Source organism: Thunnus thynnus, chromosome 7 (assembly GCF_963924715.1).
Source record: "Thunnus thynnus chromosome 7, fThuThy2.1, whole genome shotgun sequence".
Lineage (NCBI taxonomy): Eukaryota > Metazoa > Chordata > Actinopteri > Scombriformes > Scombridae > Thunnus > Thunnus thynnus.
Window position 1 is genome coordinate 11,637,736 of NC_089523.1, and position 23,699 is coordinate 11,661,434.

Here is a 23,699-nt window from a genome sequence, read left to right on the forward strand (position 1 = left end):
TATAGTTAATATTAAAAAGTACACACCTGTCTGTGCTGACCTTAAATCTGAGTTTGGACACTAACTAGTTTGAAAGCCAATCATGGTCCAAGATGCAACTTCTAAGCGTAATGTGGAAACTTGTACTATATAGTTTTCATCTTGTGTCAAGTAGTTAAACTTTTGAAATGGCACATATTTGTATGTTCATTAATTTGGGATTGTTCAATGAGAGTGGAGGAATAGATTAGATAGATTTTTTGTGAAAAAAACATTCAAGACCCACATTAGTATTTATAGCAGAGTATTTTTATATGTTTTAAAATATCTCTGAAGGGGATCTTGAAACTACAGATACATCATCCAGTGTGCCTAGATCCATTCATTTGAAGAGGGAGGGGGCCTTGTTTTAAGGCCCCTGGGAATTGGGGACTTAAAAGGGCATTGTTTGCACTCTGAGTCACAGTATATTCACATCTGTTTGTATCACGGGGCAAAGTTCCCACTGAGTTTGGTAATATTTAACAGGACAGTTTTGGGTGATACAACTGAGCGCTTAACATGAGGAAGAAGTAGGAGCATCAATGACAATGTATCCACTGTGTGGGACACTTGCTGCAAGACTGTTGAGACACTAGACTGAGGTGAGTGACACAAACACAGATAGATTTATGAATATTTATTGTACACTTAACCAGGATTGTAGTTTTATTATGGAGATGTTGCTTTTTCTGTATGTGAAAGAAATTGTTGAGAGGCAGGTACCAGGCAACAAGTTAAGATCTCAGTGGTTTCATTGAGTAACTTAGTGTTTTACTAAATAAGTAATTATACCCAGACCTGGATTTAATATAACTGAACCTGTTGCACTGTGACTAAAATATAATCTGCGTTAAAATGATCATAGAGTTTCTTCCAAGGAGTGACTGTACAATCCTATAGTGACCACCAAACAGTTGATCACGTTGCATGCAAAGACATACTCAAGTTTCACTACATTTACTGTGATTTGCTTTGACTGTTCATGTTACAGTTTACCGCATTGCTTTATTTTGTATCAGTAAACCCAGAGTTTATGTTTTTTGAAATAAGATGAAAGCACAAGTACGAGTTAAGCTCAGAATGAATAAAATAATGTAATAGGCTTTATTTATCTTTCTGACCTTATGGATTTCATTTGCAAAAACTTTACAAGGTAAACATAAAAGATTAGACTACAATAGAGAATTGTCTTTTAATAGTGTATCTTCAAGCTACATCAGATGTAAGTTAGGATATGCTAACGGTTCTGGGGCTGTACTTACAGGTAAAATGCTGCTTTGAGCTAAATGCTAATGTCAGCATGCTAACATGCTAGTGTGTTTAATTAGGTTACTCAGAGAAACCAGGTTCAGTTGATAATCATTATGTCATAATTATGACAATGTGGGAATAAAGTTTACCATGAGCACCATGTTTAGTGTGTTAAGCTAGGTTTATACTCAACGCAGTGTTGAGTGTCCCTGGTGCCAGGGTCCCCACGCCAAAAATGGCGTCACCGCATCGGAATTTTATAACTAGGTGCACGCTGCGATTTTCATTTCAAGACGGATATGTTTGAAGGTAGACTGCCCAAGCTGATTAGCCTCTGTAGACACCTCTACGACCCTTTATTGTTGTCCCTTCAGAGACCACAGAGACAACCAAATGACACTGAGATATCATCACCACACTGGCAAAACATGAGGTAAGTGACAGTAATTATAGTACATAAATGCAGTGTTTGGTGGTACATCGGTGTTACTACTGCTGCCAGACAGCCTAGTGTCCTTTACTGTCTGTTGTAGTTTATTTTGTGTCTTTATAGCTAGTGTTCTCATTTACTTATTGTCAGAAAGTGACCATTGAACAAAACAGGAAAATAACTTTTAACAACTCTTTCCATGTCCTGTTATGCAGAACAAAGTAAACAAAGACCAGAAATGGTAACAAAGAAGACAATATGTTTCAGTGGAGCTGTATCCCAGTTCCATACTACATGTACAGTATCATATCTGCTAAGAATTAGTAGATTGAGTGCTATCATCAGTACTCATTTCACAAACATAGCGTATTCACTGTTATATCTGTTATCATTAGGAGTTAATTTGGCACATAACAGAGTAGCTGGCAGTGTGCTTTGTTTGCCTTATCATGTGGTGTTTTAAGGGGCAGCTTCATTATAATTACAGTTTTCTTTATTAAACACTCTCTCCATCACTTTCTAGACCATCATCCACTGAGACAACATCCAGCAGCTTTTCATCCTCTGTGAGGGACTCACCATCTCCCCTGCCTCAACTCTTCACCCAGTCAACTCATCCAGGCCTGCTTTCCCCTGTGCCAGACTGTGCCTCCTGTCCTGCACCCTCAGCATGGGATGATGTCCTTCTGGCGAATTTGGCACACCTGGGCCAAGTGAGGGAGAAATTCAGTGAGGAGGACAGTGCAGATGCTTGGTTTGCCGACGTAATCAGGGACATGCTGGCTAACATCCACCTGGCACATAAGCATGACGTCAAAGTCAAGGTCTACCAGGTGCTGTTTGAGGCAGAGAGGGACTTCCCAGAGGAATAAAACAGAGACAGCTGCTCTTTTATACATAGTTTTTAAATTTTTGTTTACAAGTGTGTAATCAATACAAAAATGTGTGTATGTTTTTAAATAAAGGTTTTTGTACTCACAATGTTTGTGTGTGTGTGGCTTATTTCACAAACAAAAAAACACACACATCACTTGTTCAAACAGTCTCTCATACTGACCAGTGAAATGAAGAATTATTACACAATGTTATGTTATCAGCATATTTGTACGGTAGCAAGTCAAAATATATGAAGCATATGGATGAGAATTCACTCCAATGTTATTCACATAGGACTACTTCCATAGAGCTTTAAATCACGAGGTTATACCTGTCTTTTTTTTCTTGTCGAGCTCTCTAAATATTCATGACCATTTGAATGTGGAATTAGTGAGTTGATATATTTAAAAAGCACAATTTGAATATTTAAGTTACATGTCACATTTTGAAGCTCAGAATCTAAGAACTTTACACAGATGAGACCTCGGAAGTCCTGAGTCATGTGTCGCCTTTGTAGTTTTAATAGTTCCAGGGCAGCGCGTGTAGCCATGATGGAAAATGACATTCTTCCGGTAACACTTGTTGACTTACTCGCACAATATTTTGTTTGTATGCCCCATTGGCATTTCGGAGAATACTGCAACGTACAACGCATTGAGCATAAACACCTCTGTGCATGCTCGTAGCTTGCGCGCCATCTGCGGAGGCCCGCGCCACCGTGTCTCGCACAAGAATAAAACAAGGCTTCAGCATGCTAACATTTGCTAATTAGCACTAAAGGCAAAGCACAGCTAAAGATGAAGGGAATGTCATTAGTTTTGCAAGTATTTGATCATAAACCAAATATTGGGCCGATTAAAATTTTAAAAAGTGAAAAGTTAATGGGTTATTACAGTTATTACAATTCATCCTGAGGGAGACATGAATGTCTGTTCTGAATTTCATGGTTATCCATCCTACAGCTGCTGAGACATTTTATTTAAAATCACAAATGTCAACCTCATGTTGGCCCCAGAGGAAAAGTCACTAGATCACTAAATTCCAAGGCAATCCATCCAATAGTTGTTGATGTATTTCAGTCTGGACCATAGTGGTGAAACTGCAATAATATAATTAAATTATTTTTTGTTTCAGATCCATTCAGCACTGAACAATGGACTGACTGGACTGCCAGATTGAACATGGACATCTTTGCTCTATTAGTGCTTCTACTTTCATGCAGGATTTACGGTGAGAATTGAGCTCAAAACAAACAGCAGCTTGTCTGATTGGAGATGTGTCAGAGAGGCCAGTAATGTTCTTGTATTAACGGCCACATTCAGTGCTGTGGTTTGCTTAACAGCAGCACCCCTCAGATTAAACCCACAGACAATCTAATTAGAGGGCCTAATGATCTATCTGCACTTTATAATTAATTTTCTTCAAAATGGCTGCCTATCTAGTTAACAGTAAGCTGTAGCTAGTGGTCAGGGGACTTGAGAGTCACTGGATCACAGTCCCAATAGGAGCACGCACAAATTCTGCTCATTAGTCTGCTATTCTTTGATTGCAATGAAAAGAAATAGCTGTATAGGCCGGCCTAGATATTTCTCAGACCTAATTTCCTAAACGGATGCATAATTTATGACCCAGCATGCTGGCTGCAGAAGGTAACACAGTTAGCTCACCACAAACAAGTTATACATCACTCTGAGTACTGAGGCGTAAACCTGTTATTTCATATTTCACAGTTTTCCATTAATATTAATTCCTTTTCTCCTTCATTTGTCAGCAATAAAACGCTGAAAAGATATGATATAATGCAGTTGAGGATGAGTGTATGCATATGCATATGCATCTGTTTATAGTGTAAGTGAGGAATGGGCCCTAAGAGTTTGTGCACAGGGGGTAATGAATATCTTCTCACAGTGTCTGTTCATCTCTTTAAGCTCTAATCATGTAATTTTTGTAGGTTTACTCAATTCTACAGGCTACTGTTAAAATGTTTACTCTGCAGAATTACACTGTGGCCTGTTGCTGAAAGCTACAGATTAATTTGTCAGAATTTTCACACTAAATCCTGTTTGCACTCGTGCATGCACCCGACCAAATCACCCGTCTCCATCTGGACAGACACAGTAAGAAACAGGTGTAGGGAGCTGTGCTGTCACTCACTTTCTTTATCCCTCTCAGGCCTATTTCATTTCTCTCTTTCTTTCTTCACTCTTTCTTTTTCATCTCTTGCTCACTCATCTCTCCTTTGCTACTGCTTCTGCTTTGCAAATTTGTCTAAAAGTGACACACATGGAGTCATCCATCATGGTAAGATTTAGATTTGTACATCAACTCATGAAAAGGAAGCAACAACTCAAATGTGCTCTGTTCCTCTTCTGAAATCTTGACTCACACTTGACACACAGAATACTGAATAAAACAATTCCTCTTAAGTTTTTCTGTGTTTTAGACAAGAAGACAAGTGAGTAAATGCATCTACTTACTGATCCCTCATCCTCCACCATATTTATGGTTTTCTTTCCCCTTACACTAATTTCAGTTTATCCTCAGATAATGAAATGTAAAGTCTCTTCTCAAATAATTTCTCTGTGACACCCTCTGTTGCAAATGTTTGATCATGCTCTATGTGCACTGTGCATGCATTTTATTTGGTTTTTTGAAGGAGCCAGTTTGCATTGCAAACAAGTCAATTATTTCACATTCTGCTAAATTTTCATTCATGTGCTGACGTATCCAATAAGAACTGTACCATTTCATTTTGTTGTTTAACTGTGCATCTTTAGACTATAGACTGTTTTTGTGTTTTCTTTGCTACTAGAGTGATTTTCTGTTAAAGTCAATACGCTTCGTATATTACATAGCCAACTTCTTAATTCTGATTGTGTGGTCGTATTCTGTCTTGTTAAAGGTATATTTTGTCATTTTGGGAAATATAGAGTCTCTACTGGTTGCCTGGCAACCTCATGTTGACCACAGGACTCTAGGAACACAAAAAATAGTCCAAGAAATAACCTCTTGTAAAACTACAACTTGTTTATGTGTTGTTTTTTTTTTTCACTTACATTTTTGGGCGGATTAAACAAACAAAATATAGCATGTTAATTCGTGATATTTAAAGGTGCTGGTAGGTGGATTTTGTTACCTTTGGACAGAGCCCGGCTAGCTGTTTCCTGCTGGCTGTTGCTTCATATTTGCCGTACAAATAAAACTCTCAGCTAGAAGGCGAGTAAATGTGTTTCTCAAAATGTCAAACCCTTCTTTTAAAGGCAGCAGTGTTAGTAAGTGGTGTTCTGGTGATTAGACATGTTTTCATTTATTTCATTAACAGTTTCAGACTCAGTACAGGACTGAAGGTTTTGTTAAAGTGGTTTTTGTAACAGTATTTTCTGTCTGTCTTGTTTAGCAGTTGGAGCTCAGATAAAGTTGTCACCTGAAACCCTGACAGTCCTGCGTGGGGACGAGGCCCGCTTCACCTGCAGCACCGCTAACACCCAGTGGGCCGCTATGGTGTGGCTGCTAAACGGTACAGTGGCGCTCACCATCTCCAGATTGCATGGCGTCCTTCGCTCTTCTAACCTTAACGTGACAGCAGAGGAAGGGCCTACCTCAAAGGGGGACAGCTGGGTGTTTGTCCTCAGGAACACAGAGAGGCTCCATCAGGGACAAGTGACCTGTGACATCCAGGACATTGATAGGAAAACAGCAAACCTGTTTGTACAAGGTCTGTATGTTCATATGTGTGTACATGGAGGGACTGTGTACATGTGTTTATGTTTGTGTATGCATGCGTGTGTGGTTGTTACCTTGATTCATTGTAGCAGAAAGGCAGCAAAGAACAGTTTGTTTCTGCAACAGAGAAATTCAAAGGCTTTTTGTGCAGCCAGCTTCTCTCAGGAATACTCACTTTCTGTGTTTTTACATACACACATTCACGTACACAGGTGCACATAAAGCTGCAAAAGAAACCAAGCAGATGGCAAGTCTTTTGAAAACTATTGAAGTGTGAGAGAGTGCTGAAACACACTGAATTTAACCTTGACAAGGCAAAAAGCAGTGCGCAAAAAAAGAGGCAAATGAAGAGACTAAGCAAAAGTTGTGTAGCCGCTTTGATTCTGCCCACCCGCACGCTGCCGTCTTCACTAAAGAACACAGAGACACAGAGACAAAACAAAAACAAACATAACCATAGTACTTTCCCTCAGCATTCAAGATGCACATCTTAATTAACTTGAAGAAGCCTTTGATTTTATTAGTTTGGAGAGAGGGATTCAAGAATGAAAGTTTTCAGGTTTCTGTAAAGTAGCTGAACTAGTGCCTGAAGGATCAATCATGCTGTACATTAAGGGTGGGAAATCATTTGTGCCTGTGTGGTGGAGTACAGTTGCCCAGGCATGTTTGATGGTCTGTGTGACATTGTTAATGATGGTGTGGGTGGTGTCAGGGACAGGAATTGATTTGCTCCCAGTGCTGGACTCCATGCCGGTCAGAGCAGGCAGCAGAGAAGGATTTACGGGTTGCAGCTATAGCCAGTCTCTTTCTCCTCTCCTTTCCTCATTCAGTGTATATTATGCAGATGCTGTGCCAATGGGGCTGTGCTGTGTGAGGCCCGGGTGGCACATTTGCTGGAGAGTTAGAGTTAGGACCTGATAAGAATCAGTAGTGTCCCACAGCTCTGATGGTGTTGTTATCTGGAGATGGAAAGCACTGCAGTGTGAACCAACATTTTAAGAAGTGGTTGTAATTACCAAAGAAAAAAACATCCAAAGTCTAAAGAAGTGACTTAAAATGGCCATACTATTTACAAATATTTTATTTCAGACAAATTGAGGACAAAAATGGGGAGTCAGAAAAAGTTTATGAAGGTTATTTTTCTTTTTGCTGAAGGGATGGTAGTCTGACTTTTTTTTGTGAGAGCAGAGGAGGATATTTTAATTCTTTCTCACCACAAATTTATATTTTGGTCTTTACTTGCAAATGGCTCTTGGTAATATACAGAAGACAACAATCCAGTGTGCGTGTCAGGGTTTAATTTTTCCCATTACAGGCTGACAGGACCAATCTTTCAGTTTTGAGAAACAGAGAACACACATTGATCTCATTGGATGTTATCTCTATCAGCAGTCGTTCCTGTGTTCACTTTAGTCTGCATCATTATAAAAAGTTAGGGATATTAATTATCAAGTTTTCTTCTTTTCACAATCCTCTCCACTTTAATAATTCATACAGTACCTCAGTTTAAAGATTGTCTGATGACAAAATGACATATTTTAGCTAATAAGGAAAGATATTCACCCCTTGGTGCTCAGTCTTCTTGGGAGTGGCATGCCTAAAACTCAGTGACAACTCATTAAATGCTTGCTAAGATTTGCACGGACTTGCGCTTCCCTTGACCTTATCATCCAGCTTATTTGCATCTCCAGTATGTACCCTTGAATTGAGAGCTCAGCTAAAAAAAATCTGTGTGGAAACATCTCCTCTGCAAGAAGCTAGGAGGAAACCAATGTCCCATCTCTCCAATATATTATGAAGAGAGCCTCCATTGCTGCCAGTGCCACAAATCCCCACTGACATATGCACCCATTAACAGTGGTGTGTGTGGTGAATCAGGCCTTTCCAGTCTGGATGCAGAGGATCACTATGGCCTGACACAGCCTTTGAATTAATTGTGCATCCTGGCACGCCCAGTTAACAGTCAGCAACTCTGCCTGTGATTTGTGTACTGCAGCCTCAAATATACTGTTGGAGGGGAGCCATAAATCTATACAGCAGGCTGCTTGACTCTGTGTGCTATCCTCCTCACTCCCTGCTTTAATTGTCCAATATGAAGATGATGTAAATATGACCACACACTCCTCCTTTCTCTTCTATTTTTTTGTCACTCACACACACAAACCTCTCACTTGAGCAAATCAATATGGTTGCATGCGCTGTTGAGTGGATCTGCAGTGAAGGCTAGAGCTGCAAAAAAGGAGAAGAGTGGACGTGCCTGTAGTGATTGGACTGTAGAGGCTCATTGGAATAAATTTAAACCCACACATACAGCACATATGTTATCTACTGTTCATGTAACACAACATGCATGCAGACATACACGATCCTGCACAGATATGTACAAGTCTGTAATTACTGCCTTCAAAGCAGCAATTTCCCCTCTGAAAAATCTCCAGAATTAGAGCTGAGGGCTGAGGGCTCCACACCTCACCCAAAGTTTCCCTACAGTGATTAACAAACCTTATGAAACCTTATTTCAGGGATCACTTACATTGGAGCTTTGGGAGGGAGTGCTGATGTCGTCCCTTTCTTTATTATCAATCAGTTATGATCACCAGGGCCCCTCATCAGTTGGTGCAAATGAGGCTGTTGGTTCCTGGCCAAGTTTTGTTCACTCAGATTCTCTAAGAGCAGCTGGAGTCCGCTATCAGAATTGGATGCTATGAAGTTTATGACACCAAATCAGCCATCAAATAAAAGCCCCTGGAGAAAAGGGACAGCCGATAATGCGTACAAAACATCTGAGGATTTGAAGCTAAATCAACACAGACGTGTCATTCGCTCAGACAAAGCACCGAAGCTTCTGTAATTATCTTTCTGTCTATAGCAATTGTCTGTTGCATCTACTGCCTTTCATTTGCCCAGACAATAGACTTCACATATGAGATACTGTATTTCCCAGGGCCTTAAGTGGCTTATTTGGCTGGCAGGGAAGGAGATGAAGGGGAAAAGAGGAGAAGCATTCGTCAAGCAGTTGAGACTTTGAGACACGCAATCAATCACTCGGCACGAATGAAATCCGTCTTTTATAAGCAAACGGGCCAACTGAAGAGGTGATGCTCATCTTTGGATACCTGCACAAAATTACATGAATTTCAGCGGAGACTGACATGAAATTGATTCCTTTACCCAGTTTTAACTGCATTCATGAATTCACGCACACTCATGCATATGCAGGAATATACAGAGGTACATACACTGGCATGTAGGTACATAAATAAGAAAAAAGAACAACATTCAAGTTCGTGAATGTACTTCTTTTCTGATTGCAGAAAAGGGCAGCGTGAAAGTCTTTGGAGACAACAAGTTGGCTTTTAGAGGGCAGTCGGTCCTGTTTGAATGCCAAGCAGCAGGATGGTACCCTCAACCCACTTTGCAATGGAGGGTGGATGACAAAAAGGTAAATTAACATCTACAATCATCCTCATCACTATTATCTTTATATTTAAACTTAGAAGGCCATTTTACATTCCAAAACACTGATATAATATTGCCGAAACACTTGCTGTGACATAAATGTGTCACCACTGCATAATTTCTACTCTACAGATACATAACAAAAACTTGTTTTTCCTATTACACATTTATCAGTGAACTCCTAGTGCACTCAGCTGAATTTGGTTCATAGCATTCAAAAAGGCAAAACATCAAAACCTTAAGTTTTTTCTTCTTTTCTATCCATTTCTAAATAAAATAACATATTTACAACAATTCACAGACCTCTTTGTGAGCACTTTAATTGGAAACTTGCCCTTACTTTGTGCGGTACCCCTGCACACAGGGCTCTCAGCTGGAGTGGAGAAGAGCAAATGCAGATGAATCATTCCTTTTAGGCTAGGTGGCCTGATCTCTTCTATTGATCCTTCAGCAAGCTGTCAGTGTGTCACAGTGAGGAGTGCACTTCTTTTTATAGTGGATGAGAGAAGCTGATTTGATTGATTAAATTCAAGTCCATTTAAAAGGCTGTGGCCCAGGAGGTAGAGGTCACCCACTAATCAGAAGGTCGATGGGTCGATCCCAGGCTTCTACAGTCTGCATGTTGAGGTGTCCTTGGGCAAGATACTGAACCCCAAATTGCGGTGTGTGAGTTTGTGTGTGGGTGGATGAGCATAGAAACATTTTGGGGCACTTTGAATAGGAAGCACTGTATCTCTCCTGATGAGCAGGTTGCATGATGGCCTCATGGCATCATGAATGTGTGTGTGAGTGGGTGAATGTTGGCATGTATTGTAAAGTGCTTTGAGTGAGTGGTCGATAAGACTAGCAAGGTGCTATATAAATGCAGTCCATTTACCATTTAACTTGCTTGTAATGTATTCCTGCCAACAATTCATCCTACTCCAGCTCTTTATCCAGATTGTGCTGTGCTGTGCATCTGGTCACTAAAATCGAAAACAATTTGTTGGTCATGAACGTCACTAGCTGACAATTGCATATATCTGAATCAGAAACTGGTCAAAACAAAGTGTATAGATCATCATGTCATCATATTTGAAGAGATGTTGCGGTTGAGTTTGCATCTTGTATGTATCTAATATTTTGCTGCTCTAGGAACCATCAAGCAATTGCTATTGATGTCAGCAAATCATGTCTAATCTAATACACTGCACTAAAGGTGCAGCCAGACTGATGTGCCACTGAATGGAGTTGGAGGGTTACTTTGAGTTGTCCTTAATTCCCATTTCAGAGTGCAACAGATGGGTGGGGACATAAATACTTCTATAGGCTGAACAGATGATGACGAATCTTAAAATATATGTTTCACTTCCAAAAAGCTCAGTCTCTCCAAACTTGTCTTTTAAAGCTGATGCAAATATAGCAGAGATGAACTCATAATCATCGTCTTACAGTTAAAATTTTAAGATTTTGGCCGCACCACACGGAAAAAAAAAGAGTTTTACATTGTTTGTGGGTGAACTTTCCCTTTAAATTCAGTCATGATTGGAGAACAGAAGTATCAGGAGTACCTGGCGAGTCAGGATGTAAACATCCCTGTTAATAAGCAGAATATACTGCAAATAATGATAATTTTCTCTCTCTGGGGGAATGGCATGTAGGTGAGCCAGGGCGAATACAACATCAGTAGTGAAGAGTCTGACAAGAGCCTCTTCACTGTGACCAGTAACCTCAGTGTGATGGCAGCGAAGAGCTCTCATGTGAATTGTCTGGCCTCTGTGTCTGCCCTCCCCACACCACTGATGAGCAGCGTCCATCTGACAGTGGGTGAGACTGTAACACAGCCATCATGTTATACATTAACTAACACACAAACACAGAATGAGAGTTGTCTTCTACGCAGAGTCAGTCCTCTCTTTGTTCCATTTGAATTTAGCTTTCTGCTTCTACATCTGTCTCTCTTTGTGTATTTCATTTTGTTCTCTGCTTTTTTCTGTCACTTTCTCTTTTGGGAAACCTGTGAATCATCAGTAAACATTATCATTGAAGAGGAGAGTGGAAAAGACAGGAGCTGCCACATCAACACTACACGAGTTTGAATCACAGCCACTGAAGTGGGAACTGAGGTTGCAAACCTCTCTGAGGCCCACAGCTTCAAAATGACAAATACTGCATTATTATTTTAGTAATGCTCCATTTGTAGTTGTAGTTGTAACATTTTCAGAAAATCCACTCAGAGCAGCTACCCTCAACCAACACTCTCATGCCTACTACTGCAAATTAAAACAGGAAAATAAACAGCTTTCTTTACACTACATCTACAAATCTGTAGATGAATTGCAAAGTAACAACATTTCTTCAGCATTTCTTTACTTAACACTGATGTGACCTTCTCTCCTCAGTTGCGGAGGTGGTGGAGGAAGGAGATGACTGCACAATCCCGCTGGCAGTAACAGCCTCCCTCTCTGCTCTTCTTCTGCTCCTCCTGCTCTGCATCTGCGCTGTCCTCTGTTACAGACAAAGGAGACAAGCAAGTAGGCACTTTTCTTTTCCTTAAATTGCTCCAGGTGAAAAAAATGTCATCTCCCCCTTCTCTTTTCAGAGCAGAAACTGTGATTAAAGTATAATGAAGAAGATAGGCAGTTACACGCAGTGACTCGGCACTGCCCCCACGCTGGCCTTCACCAAGGACACGCAATATTTTTTCTGACAAAGCAGAACATTACTTGTCAGCAGAAAGCTCTTACTTCTCAGGAAACAGCTGCAGTACAAAGGTATGACTTCAGGGTTGGGAGTTTGAATCCCAGAAGAACTAGTAAAATCTGGATATGAAGGAGTAACAACTGTCAGTCCCAATCAACAAAAACAACAACAGGGGTGCCCATGAGCAAGGCATATTAAGAGTTAAACAACTGAACAGTGTGCCTATGCAAGGCAGCTCTTAGGTGTAAATTGTGAAGTTGCGTGCTTTTTAAAGCAGCACCCCACCAATTTTACACATTGGCACGATTAAGATGATATTTTTAGTACTGGTGTAAAACCAACTCCTACAGAGAGTGTTGCATTCTGGGCTGTTTGTAGCCTACAGTCTGTTTATAGCATGAATGTACTAAGGAGAGAGAGTGTTTTATAATGACTCTGTTAGAGTCAGCACTAAAAGTGTTTTGTTTGTGCAGTTTTACCTGCAGGAGTTTCTGAAGGCTCTTGTAACGTGTTTTTCTGCCATGGAGGAAATTAATGACGAGTGAAAATGAGTCTAAAGCATCTGCCGACATCTTTACTGCTGAAATGAACACAAACTGAATAATATGTGAAGCTGCCAATTACCACTGTCATAGATGATGTCACAGACAGTCTGAAAAATGCTAACTGCAGGAGAAATAATTTTTGACTGCTTCCAACAGCCTGCTAGGAGAGTGTGTGAGTATGTAACTGTGTATACTGCAACGAATCTTCAAAAAGTCTTTTTCCAAAAACAGGTATTGGAAAAAGGGGGGTCGTCTCATAATCAGGGTCACCTTATATTCCTATATTATTATACTCATCACTTAATTTGTCTTCTTTGTCTCTGGAGGGATTTTTCTAAAAGTTGGAAAAAGTAACTTGTCCTGTTTTCAGTACTGTGTGTACAAAAATGATTCATTATTGTGTTACATTAAGGGTGAAAGAAAAGGGAACATTTCTGATATTTCCCCAAAGACATTATCATTTTTTCCTTTTAATAAGAAACTATGGACAATAAATAAATCAAATACTTTCTCATTATTTTTGATTGCAAAAAGGGATGACTGTAATTTATGTTTTTTGCTTTGTGTATTTTACTTAGTTTAAGTAGCAGACTTCACCACAGTTGTAATCACATTTCCTACATTTAAGATGATGCAATTTTGCTGGCTTTCCATGAGCTCAGCAACAGGACAATTACGGAGCCATTCACAGTGAACAAAAAGTCAGTGAAGAACAGAAATGTAGTTGAACTTTGTGTGTTCAGTTGTTTTGTAATTTCTACTTTTTGTTGTTGTTAAAATCACTATTGTGAACCAAGTGCAACTGTAAATACCATCAACTAACAGCACTTCTACTTTCTACACTTCTCTTTTCACTGCTGGCGTATTGTATGATTTATTAAAGTTGGTGCAGAATATTGTGGAAAAAGAGACAGCAGTCTCCCTTGGATAATAAAGGGGAAGAAACCTGGTCTTTGGTTTATATCTAAACCCTGTCAGTTGAGTATGCATGATGGTCTGATAAAGGCCACTGAGATGTGCAGAGGAGGTTGACAGTTGCTTGGTGGGACTGTAGTGACTTTGGACAGGCCACCAACCTGTTTGCTAAAAGGATTATAGCTGTTGGTACACTGGCAGAGATTGTACCTTGGGGAACATGAGGGTCTAGCTCACACCTGGTCCCTGCTGCATGACTCGGGAAGTTTGAGTGACCATACCCCACTGAATCACAGTCGGACAAAGCTTATCCAGCAGATTTAAGAAAGATGTGATGAATGTGCTTTCAAAGTCTTAAGGTGACTAAGGCAATACCAACTCTTACCAACTATTGCTCAGGAAATGCTACAAACTGCATTAATAAGGGTTTAAAATATCCACACAGTGAGACAGTTTTACTGCAACTCTTTTGGAGCTCTATAACTTAACCCAGGATATTTGTGATGGGGTGGGACTACTTGTCACCTCCTCAAATAGAGGGGTCAATACCTTGACGGGTTCCTGTGAGCCTGTGGAAGTAAATTGGTGTGATGTTGTAAAAAGTCTGGCCAGGAAGGAGGGACATTGCCCAAATGTTTCTGGAATGGCATCTCCGAGGGGATCGTTGTTCTAGCACAAGGAGGCGGAGGAAGCCTGTTTGTGTGCGATAACAAAAAGTGGCCCTGAGTCACACATTTAGAAGTCAGCGTAATCCCTGTGACTGATTCTGGACCATTGCAAATCATGGCCATGGTTTAGGGCTAAGGGATTATCATAAAGCAGGTGTGACCCTTCTCCTCTGGCAGCTGATTCCGTACCTGAAACGTCTGAGTCCTCCTTCACCATCGTCCTTGCTTTATTGTGACTCTTTAGCTTTAACATCCCTGAACGAGTCAAATTAACTTCACGAGAATGTTTCAGATGTTAGAGGATGTGGCATGCCTCCAAGTCACTAAGCTCTTCTTTGAGTAATCCACCTCAAGAGGGAGTAATGTATGCTTTGTAATTATTGGAAGGGATCTAATATAGGCTTGTCACCCTCAAAGACTTTGGCCAGTATGACAGCAGGGATTTAAAATATAATGACAAAGGCAATTTCTCTCCCTGTAAAAGGAACAGTTTATATCTCTCCTGCATAGAGTTAAAACAGTCTCATTAGTATTCACAAATAAATGTCAAGTTACGTAACCTGTAAAACACAATGCACAGCAGGGTGATTTGTGTCTGTAAATCTGTGTATCTGTGTCTCTAATTTATCACTCACATATCATCATTTGTATGTCAACTTTTTAAATTATCAACATTTTTAAATGGAAATATATTTGTGAATCTCCGCCTATTTGTGTGGATTCTTTTGAGACTGTTCGACCATGCTGTTCACACAAAATTCACAAATGCAGGGAGCCTGTGACTTGTAAAATGTCACATGACTCATGTCTTGTAAAACACAATGCACAAATGAACGCAGAATGATTTGTGTCTGTAACCCATCATTTGGATAAATTTACTGACTGAAAATAAGCATCAACATTCATAAATAAATGCCTCTAACGAACACATTGTCATATTTTTACTCAAACATCCCCATTTGCATGGCTTAATAACATTAACAATCCTTAAATTCATTTGTGAATTGTCATCTTAGCTTTTTTTAAATAGAAAAGTATTTGTGAATCTCAACCTATTCATGTGGATCCTTTTGAAACTGTTGTACCGCGCTGTGTGTGCTACACAGAATCCACAAATGCAGGGAAGACCAAATGCTGTCCAGTAGATAGTGGTAATGCAACATTTATGGATGCCAATTGCTGTTAAACTAAACAGAAGAAGAAAGCCAAGCATTGTCACTGGTTGCCTGCTTGTGAGGTGAAGGGGCGGCAACAACATGGCTAGCTAACTAGCTGCTACCATGGAGGAGTATGTCCTCTCATTACTTTTTTGATAATGTACTTTTTATCATAATTGCTGTGCAATGTATGACACGTTGTGTAAAAGATATGTTAGAATACTGTGCCAAAGTGGTCAGTAATCAACCAGATGTTATTAACAGCAAACAGAACATGGCTCAAAGAGTTCCAAAAGTTTTGAGGTTTTTACCCTTACCCGTCTCATCAAAAACTGGCATGTACTGGTAGACAGTCTAACAAGAATTTCTTCTGGCAGATTGGACAAATAAAATGGTCAAATTGCTTGCAATTTTCAGTTTCTATTTCTCATGGCTAGTTTACCTACAACATTAAAGGTATACTATGCAGGACTTGTCAGCTGGTGTTTGTAAACACACAACATTTAAAGTTGGCCCCTCCTCCCTGGATCAACGAGCAAGTGAGAGAAAGACAGACAGAGAGAGAGAGAGAGAGAGAGAGAGAGAGAGAGAGAGAGAGAGAGAGAGAGAGAGAGAGAGAGAGAGAGAGAAGCGGTGGTCGAGCAAGCTAGGAAGTGAATAAAGAGAGTGAGCAGTGCTGAGGAGAACAAAGCTGTGAGTCAGATGAATAAAACGTTATTTTTTGATTGTTTAACAGCAGTTACGTTCTAAAGCATGAATAAACACACCCACACTTCCGCATAACCTTGCGGGAAGGTGCAGCATTGCCAGATTTTGTGTGAATACAGAGCTTCATCCTGTCCGCTTTGGCCTCTCTGCTCTGCCTGTGTGTAGCTCAGCCCCACCCTCGGTCAAGCAGACACACAGACCTGCAGCTCTTTACATATCCATGACACAGAGACAGAGAGCAGAGCAGAGCAGAAGAGAGAGAGGTGACATCGATGTAACCTGGTCATTACGTCATGAGTCCCGACCTCACACCCTGCGTGCTGATATTGGCTGGGGGCTACACACCCACTGCCCATAGGTTGATGCCCAGAAGCGTCATGAACAGAGTAAAATAATAAGAAAATAAATGCAGTGGGCAGAGACCCTGTAGATAAATACATCGCCACTCTTCTAGTGGGTCATAAGTGATGATTGAGAGGGATTGTTTTTGTATGTCTATTTTTTTTAATGAAAATCCTACATAGTGTACCTTTAGCAACACGCAACAATCTTCCTTTGATGGTCATTTTTTGGCTGTGACACACGTCACAAGGAGGACTGAAATGACTAAACTGCAACAGAATAAATCACAGTGAGGGAAGAACTGCTTTGAAGTTGGTGGCAGGAACCAAAGTGATTGCTTGAGTACCACCCATTTTAAGAATTCATATATACTCTTTCTGTGCCCCAGGACAGATCAGTCAGTATTTGTGAACATGCACCACTCTCTCCCAAAGCTAGAAATCAGCGAGGGAACCCTCCAATTGATGATGCAAATGTTGCATTAGCGCCATCTACTGGAAAGCGCTCGATCTTCCTGCATTTGTGGATTTTGTGTGGATAGGTTGAGATTCCCAAGTACATTTCCATTAAAAAATGCTAAGTTGATGTACATAGTTGAGTTATGTAACCTGACATTTGTTTGTGAATACTAATGAGACTGTTTAAAACCCATACCCCTGGGGCAAGTGCCTTCTTCACCATTGTTATGTTGTTGTGTTTTCGTCATGGTCAGAAGGACCTTTGGAAAAGACAACCACGAAGCTGTGCTGCAAAACTCATTAACACTCAGCTCCAGCTTTCACTGTTGAATTGCAAACTGACCGTAGGCTATGATATTAGTGCAGAACCCAAAACAAACAAACACCAGGACATTTACAGCTTTCACATTGTTGTGGATGCAGCGAACAAGCACAATGGCTCTGTGGTCAATGCAATGGAATAATAAAGTTAGCAGCTGATAGCTCATAATAGTTCTGTGAAGTTAATGCCTCATTTTTTTTGCCTTTCAGAACCAAGCCCACAGGAGACAATAAGGTAAGATTTAAAAAGTCTTTCTAGACACATTTTACGCTGGTGGAGAGAGGAGCTGCCAATAATCAGTGTAAGAAGCAGAGACACAGTTCTGGCTGTATTGAGCTCCATTTATACTTTACATAAGCTCATACAGTATAAAGACTCAGCATGACTCTCAGTTAATACGTACAACTTATTTCTGAGAATGAATGCACTTTTATTGTCCCTCATTATAAAAGGAAATTGAAGAAATGAATTTGAAATTGCGTGCATTAAATAGTCATTACATTTTGTAACAACTTCATTAGGATTTGAATAGTCGTTAGCTCATTTAAGGGGCAGATATATTACGTATTATATTTGTCAGCATTTTTCCTGAAGCTGAAATACATTTGATAGCTTTTCCATTGAGCACACTGAAGTGTGAGTTGAGTACTTTGGTTGGGTCTAATAAAATGGGGTGAAAAATGATGATGATGTTCATTTTTTATCTGTCAGAGCACTTTATGATGAAAACAATGCAGAGGCCGCTGATATACTGCAGCTTTGTGAGAAAATAAAATTGTCTGTTCACAACAGCATAGCCTCTGCCAAAGTGGCTCTGCCGTATCTCAGCTAAAGGTTATCTTTTCCATTGGACTGTTCATTTGGGCATTTGCAGGTTCGACCAATCAGTGATCGGGCGAAGCTCGGTTGCTGAGGCGACAGGGGGGACTGTCAACCTGGGATATTCTAGTGAAAGCCCAACAGGTGAGAGTGACATACAGTTCACTATTAAAATAGTATTCTTCAATGACAACTGTTTAATCACAATAACACAGCTGACACTAGAAAGTTCTCAAGGTACACATGAAATGTTCAATTTAATCTGACAAACTGTAGCTTTAAGATACAATACTAAGCAAAGTTACTACTGCATTTGCTGAACAGGTAAGTAAGATTTTACTGCATCTTAACATTAAATGGCCATAACTTTTATGTTGGGGTTTGATACAGTTGTTTTTCTTCATCTTCACCTATGAATTAACAATTTGGCGAGGTGTTGAGATTTTTGCCTTTCAGAATGCTTCACCCTAAAATTAAGACGCAAGAGTTTTCTTAAAATACAACATCATCCTGACTGTGGATGTTTCTGCTCTAACATCTGAGCTCACTCATCTGTTTTAAAAAATTTCACCATGTGACCTTTTCACCCCTGGTCACTGATGAAGGTCAATAAATGTAAGTAGGTTACTTAAAGGGATTGTTTGATACGTAAATGTACACATAATTGCTTTCTTGCAGAGAGTTTCATTACAAGCTTGATACACTCTCATATCTGTATGCTAAATATGGAGCCAGAAGACGGTTAGCTTTGCTTAGAATAAAGACTGGAAGCAGCTAGCCTGGGTCTGTCCAAAAGTTAAAAAACCTGCCTACCAGCACCTTTAAAGCTCACAAATTGACATGTCATATCTTGTTTATTTAATCCAAATGAGATATAATGTGTTGATAGAGAGCTTGGACAAAGCCAGGCTAGCTGTTTCCCATTACTATCAGTTTTTATGCTAAGCTAAGCTAACCATCTACTGGCTCCATCTTCATATTTAGCATACAAACATGAGAATGGTATCAAGCTTCTCATTTAACTTTTGGTAGGAAAGCATAGTGGTAGTAGCTATGCACCACTATATAATAGTAATAGTAGCTTTACTATTAATTATTCGCCGTAATTTTGTATTGCTAATCAGTAACATATGCTTCACAGAACAAAAGGGGGGTTACAATCTTTTGAGTCATATATTGGCTTCAAAGTTTTAATCAAATGGTTAATAAAATTTTAATGGCCCAGGCAACTCAGTAGCATCAAAACCACATAAAATGCAGGCTTAAAAATCAACCAAATCATCCAGCAGTTTTGTCAAAAATGTTGGTTTTCAGGCAGAAATAAAGGATTGGTTTAAACTGAGGGTGCTGTGTTTATTTGGTATGCCTCAGACCTCTGGGTGCTTAAAGCCACCAAATCCTAGTATTTTGCTGAGGTCTACCTTAAGTCAAAAGTGAGCTATGCAGTAGCTGTTCATAGGGACTGCAAGGTTAGATCAGGCTAAATTGCTGTTTCTCACCCTGCAGATGCAGATTACAATGAGCTAATCATGGAAACTCGTAGCCAAATGGACTTTGTCACCTTTAACAAGGTAAGATAGAGAAAGAGGTAGAGAGAGAGTGATAGAGAGAGATGGACTGGAGCTGTACAATGCAGCCAGTCATTCTGCAGCTGGACTTCCTGCTACCTCCTCTCATGTTAATGAATACAGGAGAGAACTGAATTGTTGCACCTCTGCTGGCCTCCCATCAGACAGCTCAACACATCCATTAAAGCAGAGATGTGGAATAACATGTTTTTTGGTCATAGTGGGTAAATCCAAATGTTGTAGAGCACTTCATGGCTCCACAAAATGCCATCAGCAGTATTTTTAGCTTAAAGGGCACTTCCAAGTGTCTGTGTCATCATTGTGATGCATAATCTAAATATTTAGATGATCTACACATGCACATGTAGGTGTAGAGTAGACTGAGACATGACTAAGACACAAAATTGAGAAAATTTTCTGTCTCTGTACCTTGTAAATAATGTCAACGTTATCCTAGCCTGTCAATGTTGATGAGGTAATTGTACCGGTGAGGGTTTACTGGGCATAATCTGTCATTGATTAATTGACTGTCACATTGATTTGGCTAACATACGGTATTGATACCTTGAGTAAAATCCTGGTGTCAAATAATGAACGGAGGAGGGGACCACTTTACTGTTCTGGACTGGTGAACGTAGCCTCTTTTCCTAATCACCTGATGTAGAGTGGCCCTGACTCGAGGTCACAAGCTCAGTTTCGATTCACTGTCTTTGAAGTAAAGGACCGATGTTTTAAGTTTGCTAAAAGGATTAGAGGACAGTCATATTAAGGCCTCAGATACATCTGCTGGTGATTGAGCACTGGATTTTATAAAGAACTGAAATAATGTGGTATTACTTTGTTACAATGAAAGTTTCAGAACAGGAATCTCAGTTTGTTTGTATCAGCCTTTTTCTGAGGCTGTTTTCCATCTACACTGATGCAGAATTACCTAGTGTATCATCACTAAAACCTAAATATGTCCCCCAGGTCCCTGATCTTGTGTCGTCCAGAAGCCAGTCTCTACACAGTGACAGCCAAGCCCAGGTGTCCCTGGCAGAGGAAAATGCCAAGAACATCAGGAGAATTACCACAGTTTGAATATATAATAATACATTTATCTGATAAAACAAACAGCTTGTTAACAAAACTGTATACCATTGGGATGTGCAGTGTTTACAAATGGGACATTCACCAGTGTTTGTATGGTATAATGTCACACATATTGGTTAAGCTACAAGCTAATGCCATGTGATTTTGAGCTGAATATGTACAGCACAATTATTTTGCAAAAATCATCACTATTATTATTATAACTCTAAAGTAATTTTATGTAATATCTTGAATCCTTTAAAAATGTAAATTGCTTTAGAGTATGTGACAAAAACACATTTTTGTACTTTTATTTTCAATAAATGCTATTGTTGTGTTCTTTTATATTCTTGGTTTATATCTTTACTAATATCATTTGTGCAGGCCATAACCTATATACTTACATATACATTTGAGCAATTAAAAGGAAAATTCCAGCTTACTACAGCTTGGGTCTTATTTTTGCATCTTTTGCCAACATTTTTATTGGTTAGAATAACAAATTACCTGCCTAGTTAACTGCTAAGATCTGGGATTGCAGCAACATCACTAATAAGTTATATGGAGCAAGAAACACAAGCAGTCAAACACCTCAGCCACATCAAATAAACCACTTAATTGGTAAAACTGAAAGTGAGTGCACCTAAAATGTAAGTTTCCATAATACAATAAGAAGAGTAGATCAAAGTTGGTGGTCTGTAAACTTAAAACTGATATTTAAGATAATTTTTTGCCTTTGCTTTCTCTTCCAAATATATTTGACTAACTTGGGGCTTTATTTAAAACCTGAATGATCATCTTAGCGCACTTGTTTCTTGCTCCGCTAGACTTCTTTTAAGAGATGTCGCCACAGATCTGAGATCTAAGCAATTAACTTGATGATGCAATCTTATTATTACTGAGATAAATGAATAAAACCACAGAAATAAAATCCAGGTTGTAATAAAACAATATGATCTTTTAACTTATTGTTTGGACAATGTGCAAGTTGTTAGCTGTTTTAACGTTCCTGTTATCAGCTACACTCTTAAGTCTTGGCTCATCTTTAATAATTGCATTGTAATCTTATCACAAAGCAATCAGACAGAGAAATATGGAACATTTCAGTGGAATCTCACAGGGCTGTTGCATGTTGATTGATATCCTGACTGTTAATGGCATCTCTGTACTGCTGACTGGTCAGGTCTGATTGAGTATTTGCTGACTACTTTTGTGCTGACACGGACAAAGCAAAATTTGTCTTCATACCTGTGGCTTTACTGTTTCACCAGAGTCACCCGCAGACTGAATTTCTGGAAGAATCTCATGATCATTCAATCCAAAACAAAGTTTCTCCTCAAATAACAACTCATTATAAAGTATATCATGGATTCTTTGCCAAACACAGAGTAGTCTGTTTTTGTTTCATTGTTTAGGTCTAACACTGTTTTCAGGAAAGCCATAATCCAATGTGTGCTTCTCCCCCTCTTTCATGTGTGATAGCATCTCAAACTAAATTAATTTCTCAGTCAAGGGAAGGAAATGATAATAAAAACAGTGTCAATGGTGAGAGCTAGGGTGTAAATTAACACTATGTGACTGGTGCTGCAATGAGAACGGTGTAATGGTGAGGCTCTCTGTATAATGCACAGAATAACAGATTTATCTCTGTGTGAAGAGGGTGACATAACATTTGCATTTCATAATAGTAAAGGACGGAGAGATGGAGGTGTATGAATCTGCCAGACCTTCTCTATAATTTCACCAGCACTGCTGATGATACATATGCACTGTTTTCACATTTCAGAAACTGGAATGAGCTGGTCCCAAGTTAAATAAATGATTTACCATGTGGTCATTATTATGGTTTGATAATGCCACAACATCTAAGTAAAAATCAATGGGGAGACATGCTTATTCTGGATAACATTGTAACTTTTTCAGGAGCAGAAATATTTGCATCATTTATCACCTCCCACAACTGCATTGGCCTTGAAAGAAATGGGAATGCATGCAATCAGCAGCTTATGTTTTGTTGAATGGGAAATGCTCTTTCATTTCGCTGGAGGCCAAGGCACATTCTGATTGGACCTTTTAACTTTAGATTTGATTTATCCCTGATGGCATCGTTGATTAGCTGGATATGACTCCAGGCCCATAAGACTGGCAAAATCTCTACAAATAAAATGCTACTGAAAACAAATGAAGTAATTTGCAGTGGATTCAGCTGTGAGGTTGTACATTTTCATAATAAAGTTGGTACTACATGGCAAAGGTCAGGATCAGCCAGGGCAGGACCTAGAGTAGACACATAAATATCTAACACACATGTATTCTGTCATATCTTTGTGGGTGAACTGGTATCATTTATATCATCTCTAGCCTGATAAATACAAACAATGTGTTAGAAAACAAGACCTTGAGTCTACAGCCACTCTAGCATCTCTGTGTTTTTAGCTAAATGCTAACATCATCATGCTAACATACTCACAACATGCTTACCTGCTTAACATAGACAAACATACATATGTTTACAATTACTTACTTTAGTGTGTTAGCATGCTAACACTTACTAATTAGCACTTCACACAAAGTGCAGTTGAGGCTGACAGGACTGCCATTAGTTTTGCTGGTAGCCTGTTTGGTCATAAATCAAAGTGGCACTAGAGGAAAAGTCAGAGGATCACCAAATTCATTTGAATTTA

At 39.5% G+C, this 23,699-nt stretch overlaps 1 protein-coding gene across 4 annotated transcripts; it reads left to right on the forward strand.

The window, feature by feature from the left end:
- The first annotated feature begins 439 nt into the window (after window positions 1-439).
- igsf5b (immunoglobulin superfamily, member 5b) lies at window positions 440-21,360 on the forward strand. Of its 4 annotated transcripts, none has more exons than XM_067594378.1 (10): window positions 441-623; window positions 3,713-3,808; window positions 5,976-6,293; window positions 9,616-9,743; window positions 11,401-11,566; window positions 12,142-12,273; window positions 17,767-17,791; window positions 18,432-18,520; window positions 19,883-19,947; window positions 20,914-21,360. In XM_067594378.1, the coding sequence occupies exons 2-10, from the start codon at window positions 3,760-3,762 to the stop codon at window positions 21,022-21,024; spliced, it is 1,083 nt and encodes a 360-aa protein (XP_067450479.1). In that variant the 5' UTR covers window positions 441-623; window positions 3,713-3,759; the 3' UTR covers window positions 21,025-21,360. The 4 variants fall into 4 exon arrangements, with proteins under 4 accessions (XP_067450481.1, XP_067450479.1, XP_067450482.1 ...); XM_067594381.1 differs by having other exon boundaries at window positions 5,976-6,095; XM_067594379.1 differs by having other exon boundaries at window positions 5,979-6,293.
- Window positions 21,361-23,699: the final 2,339 nt, after the last annotated feature.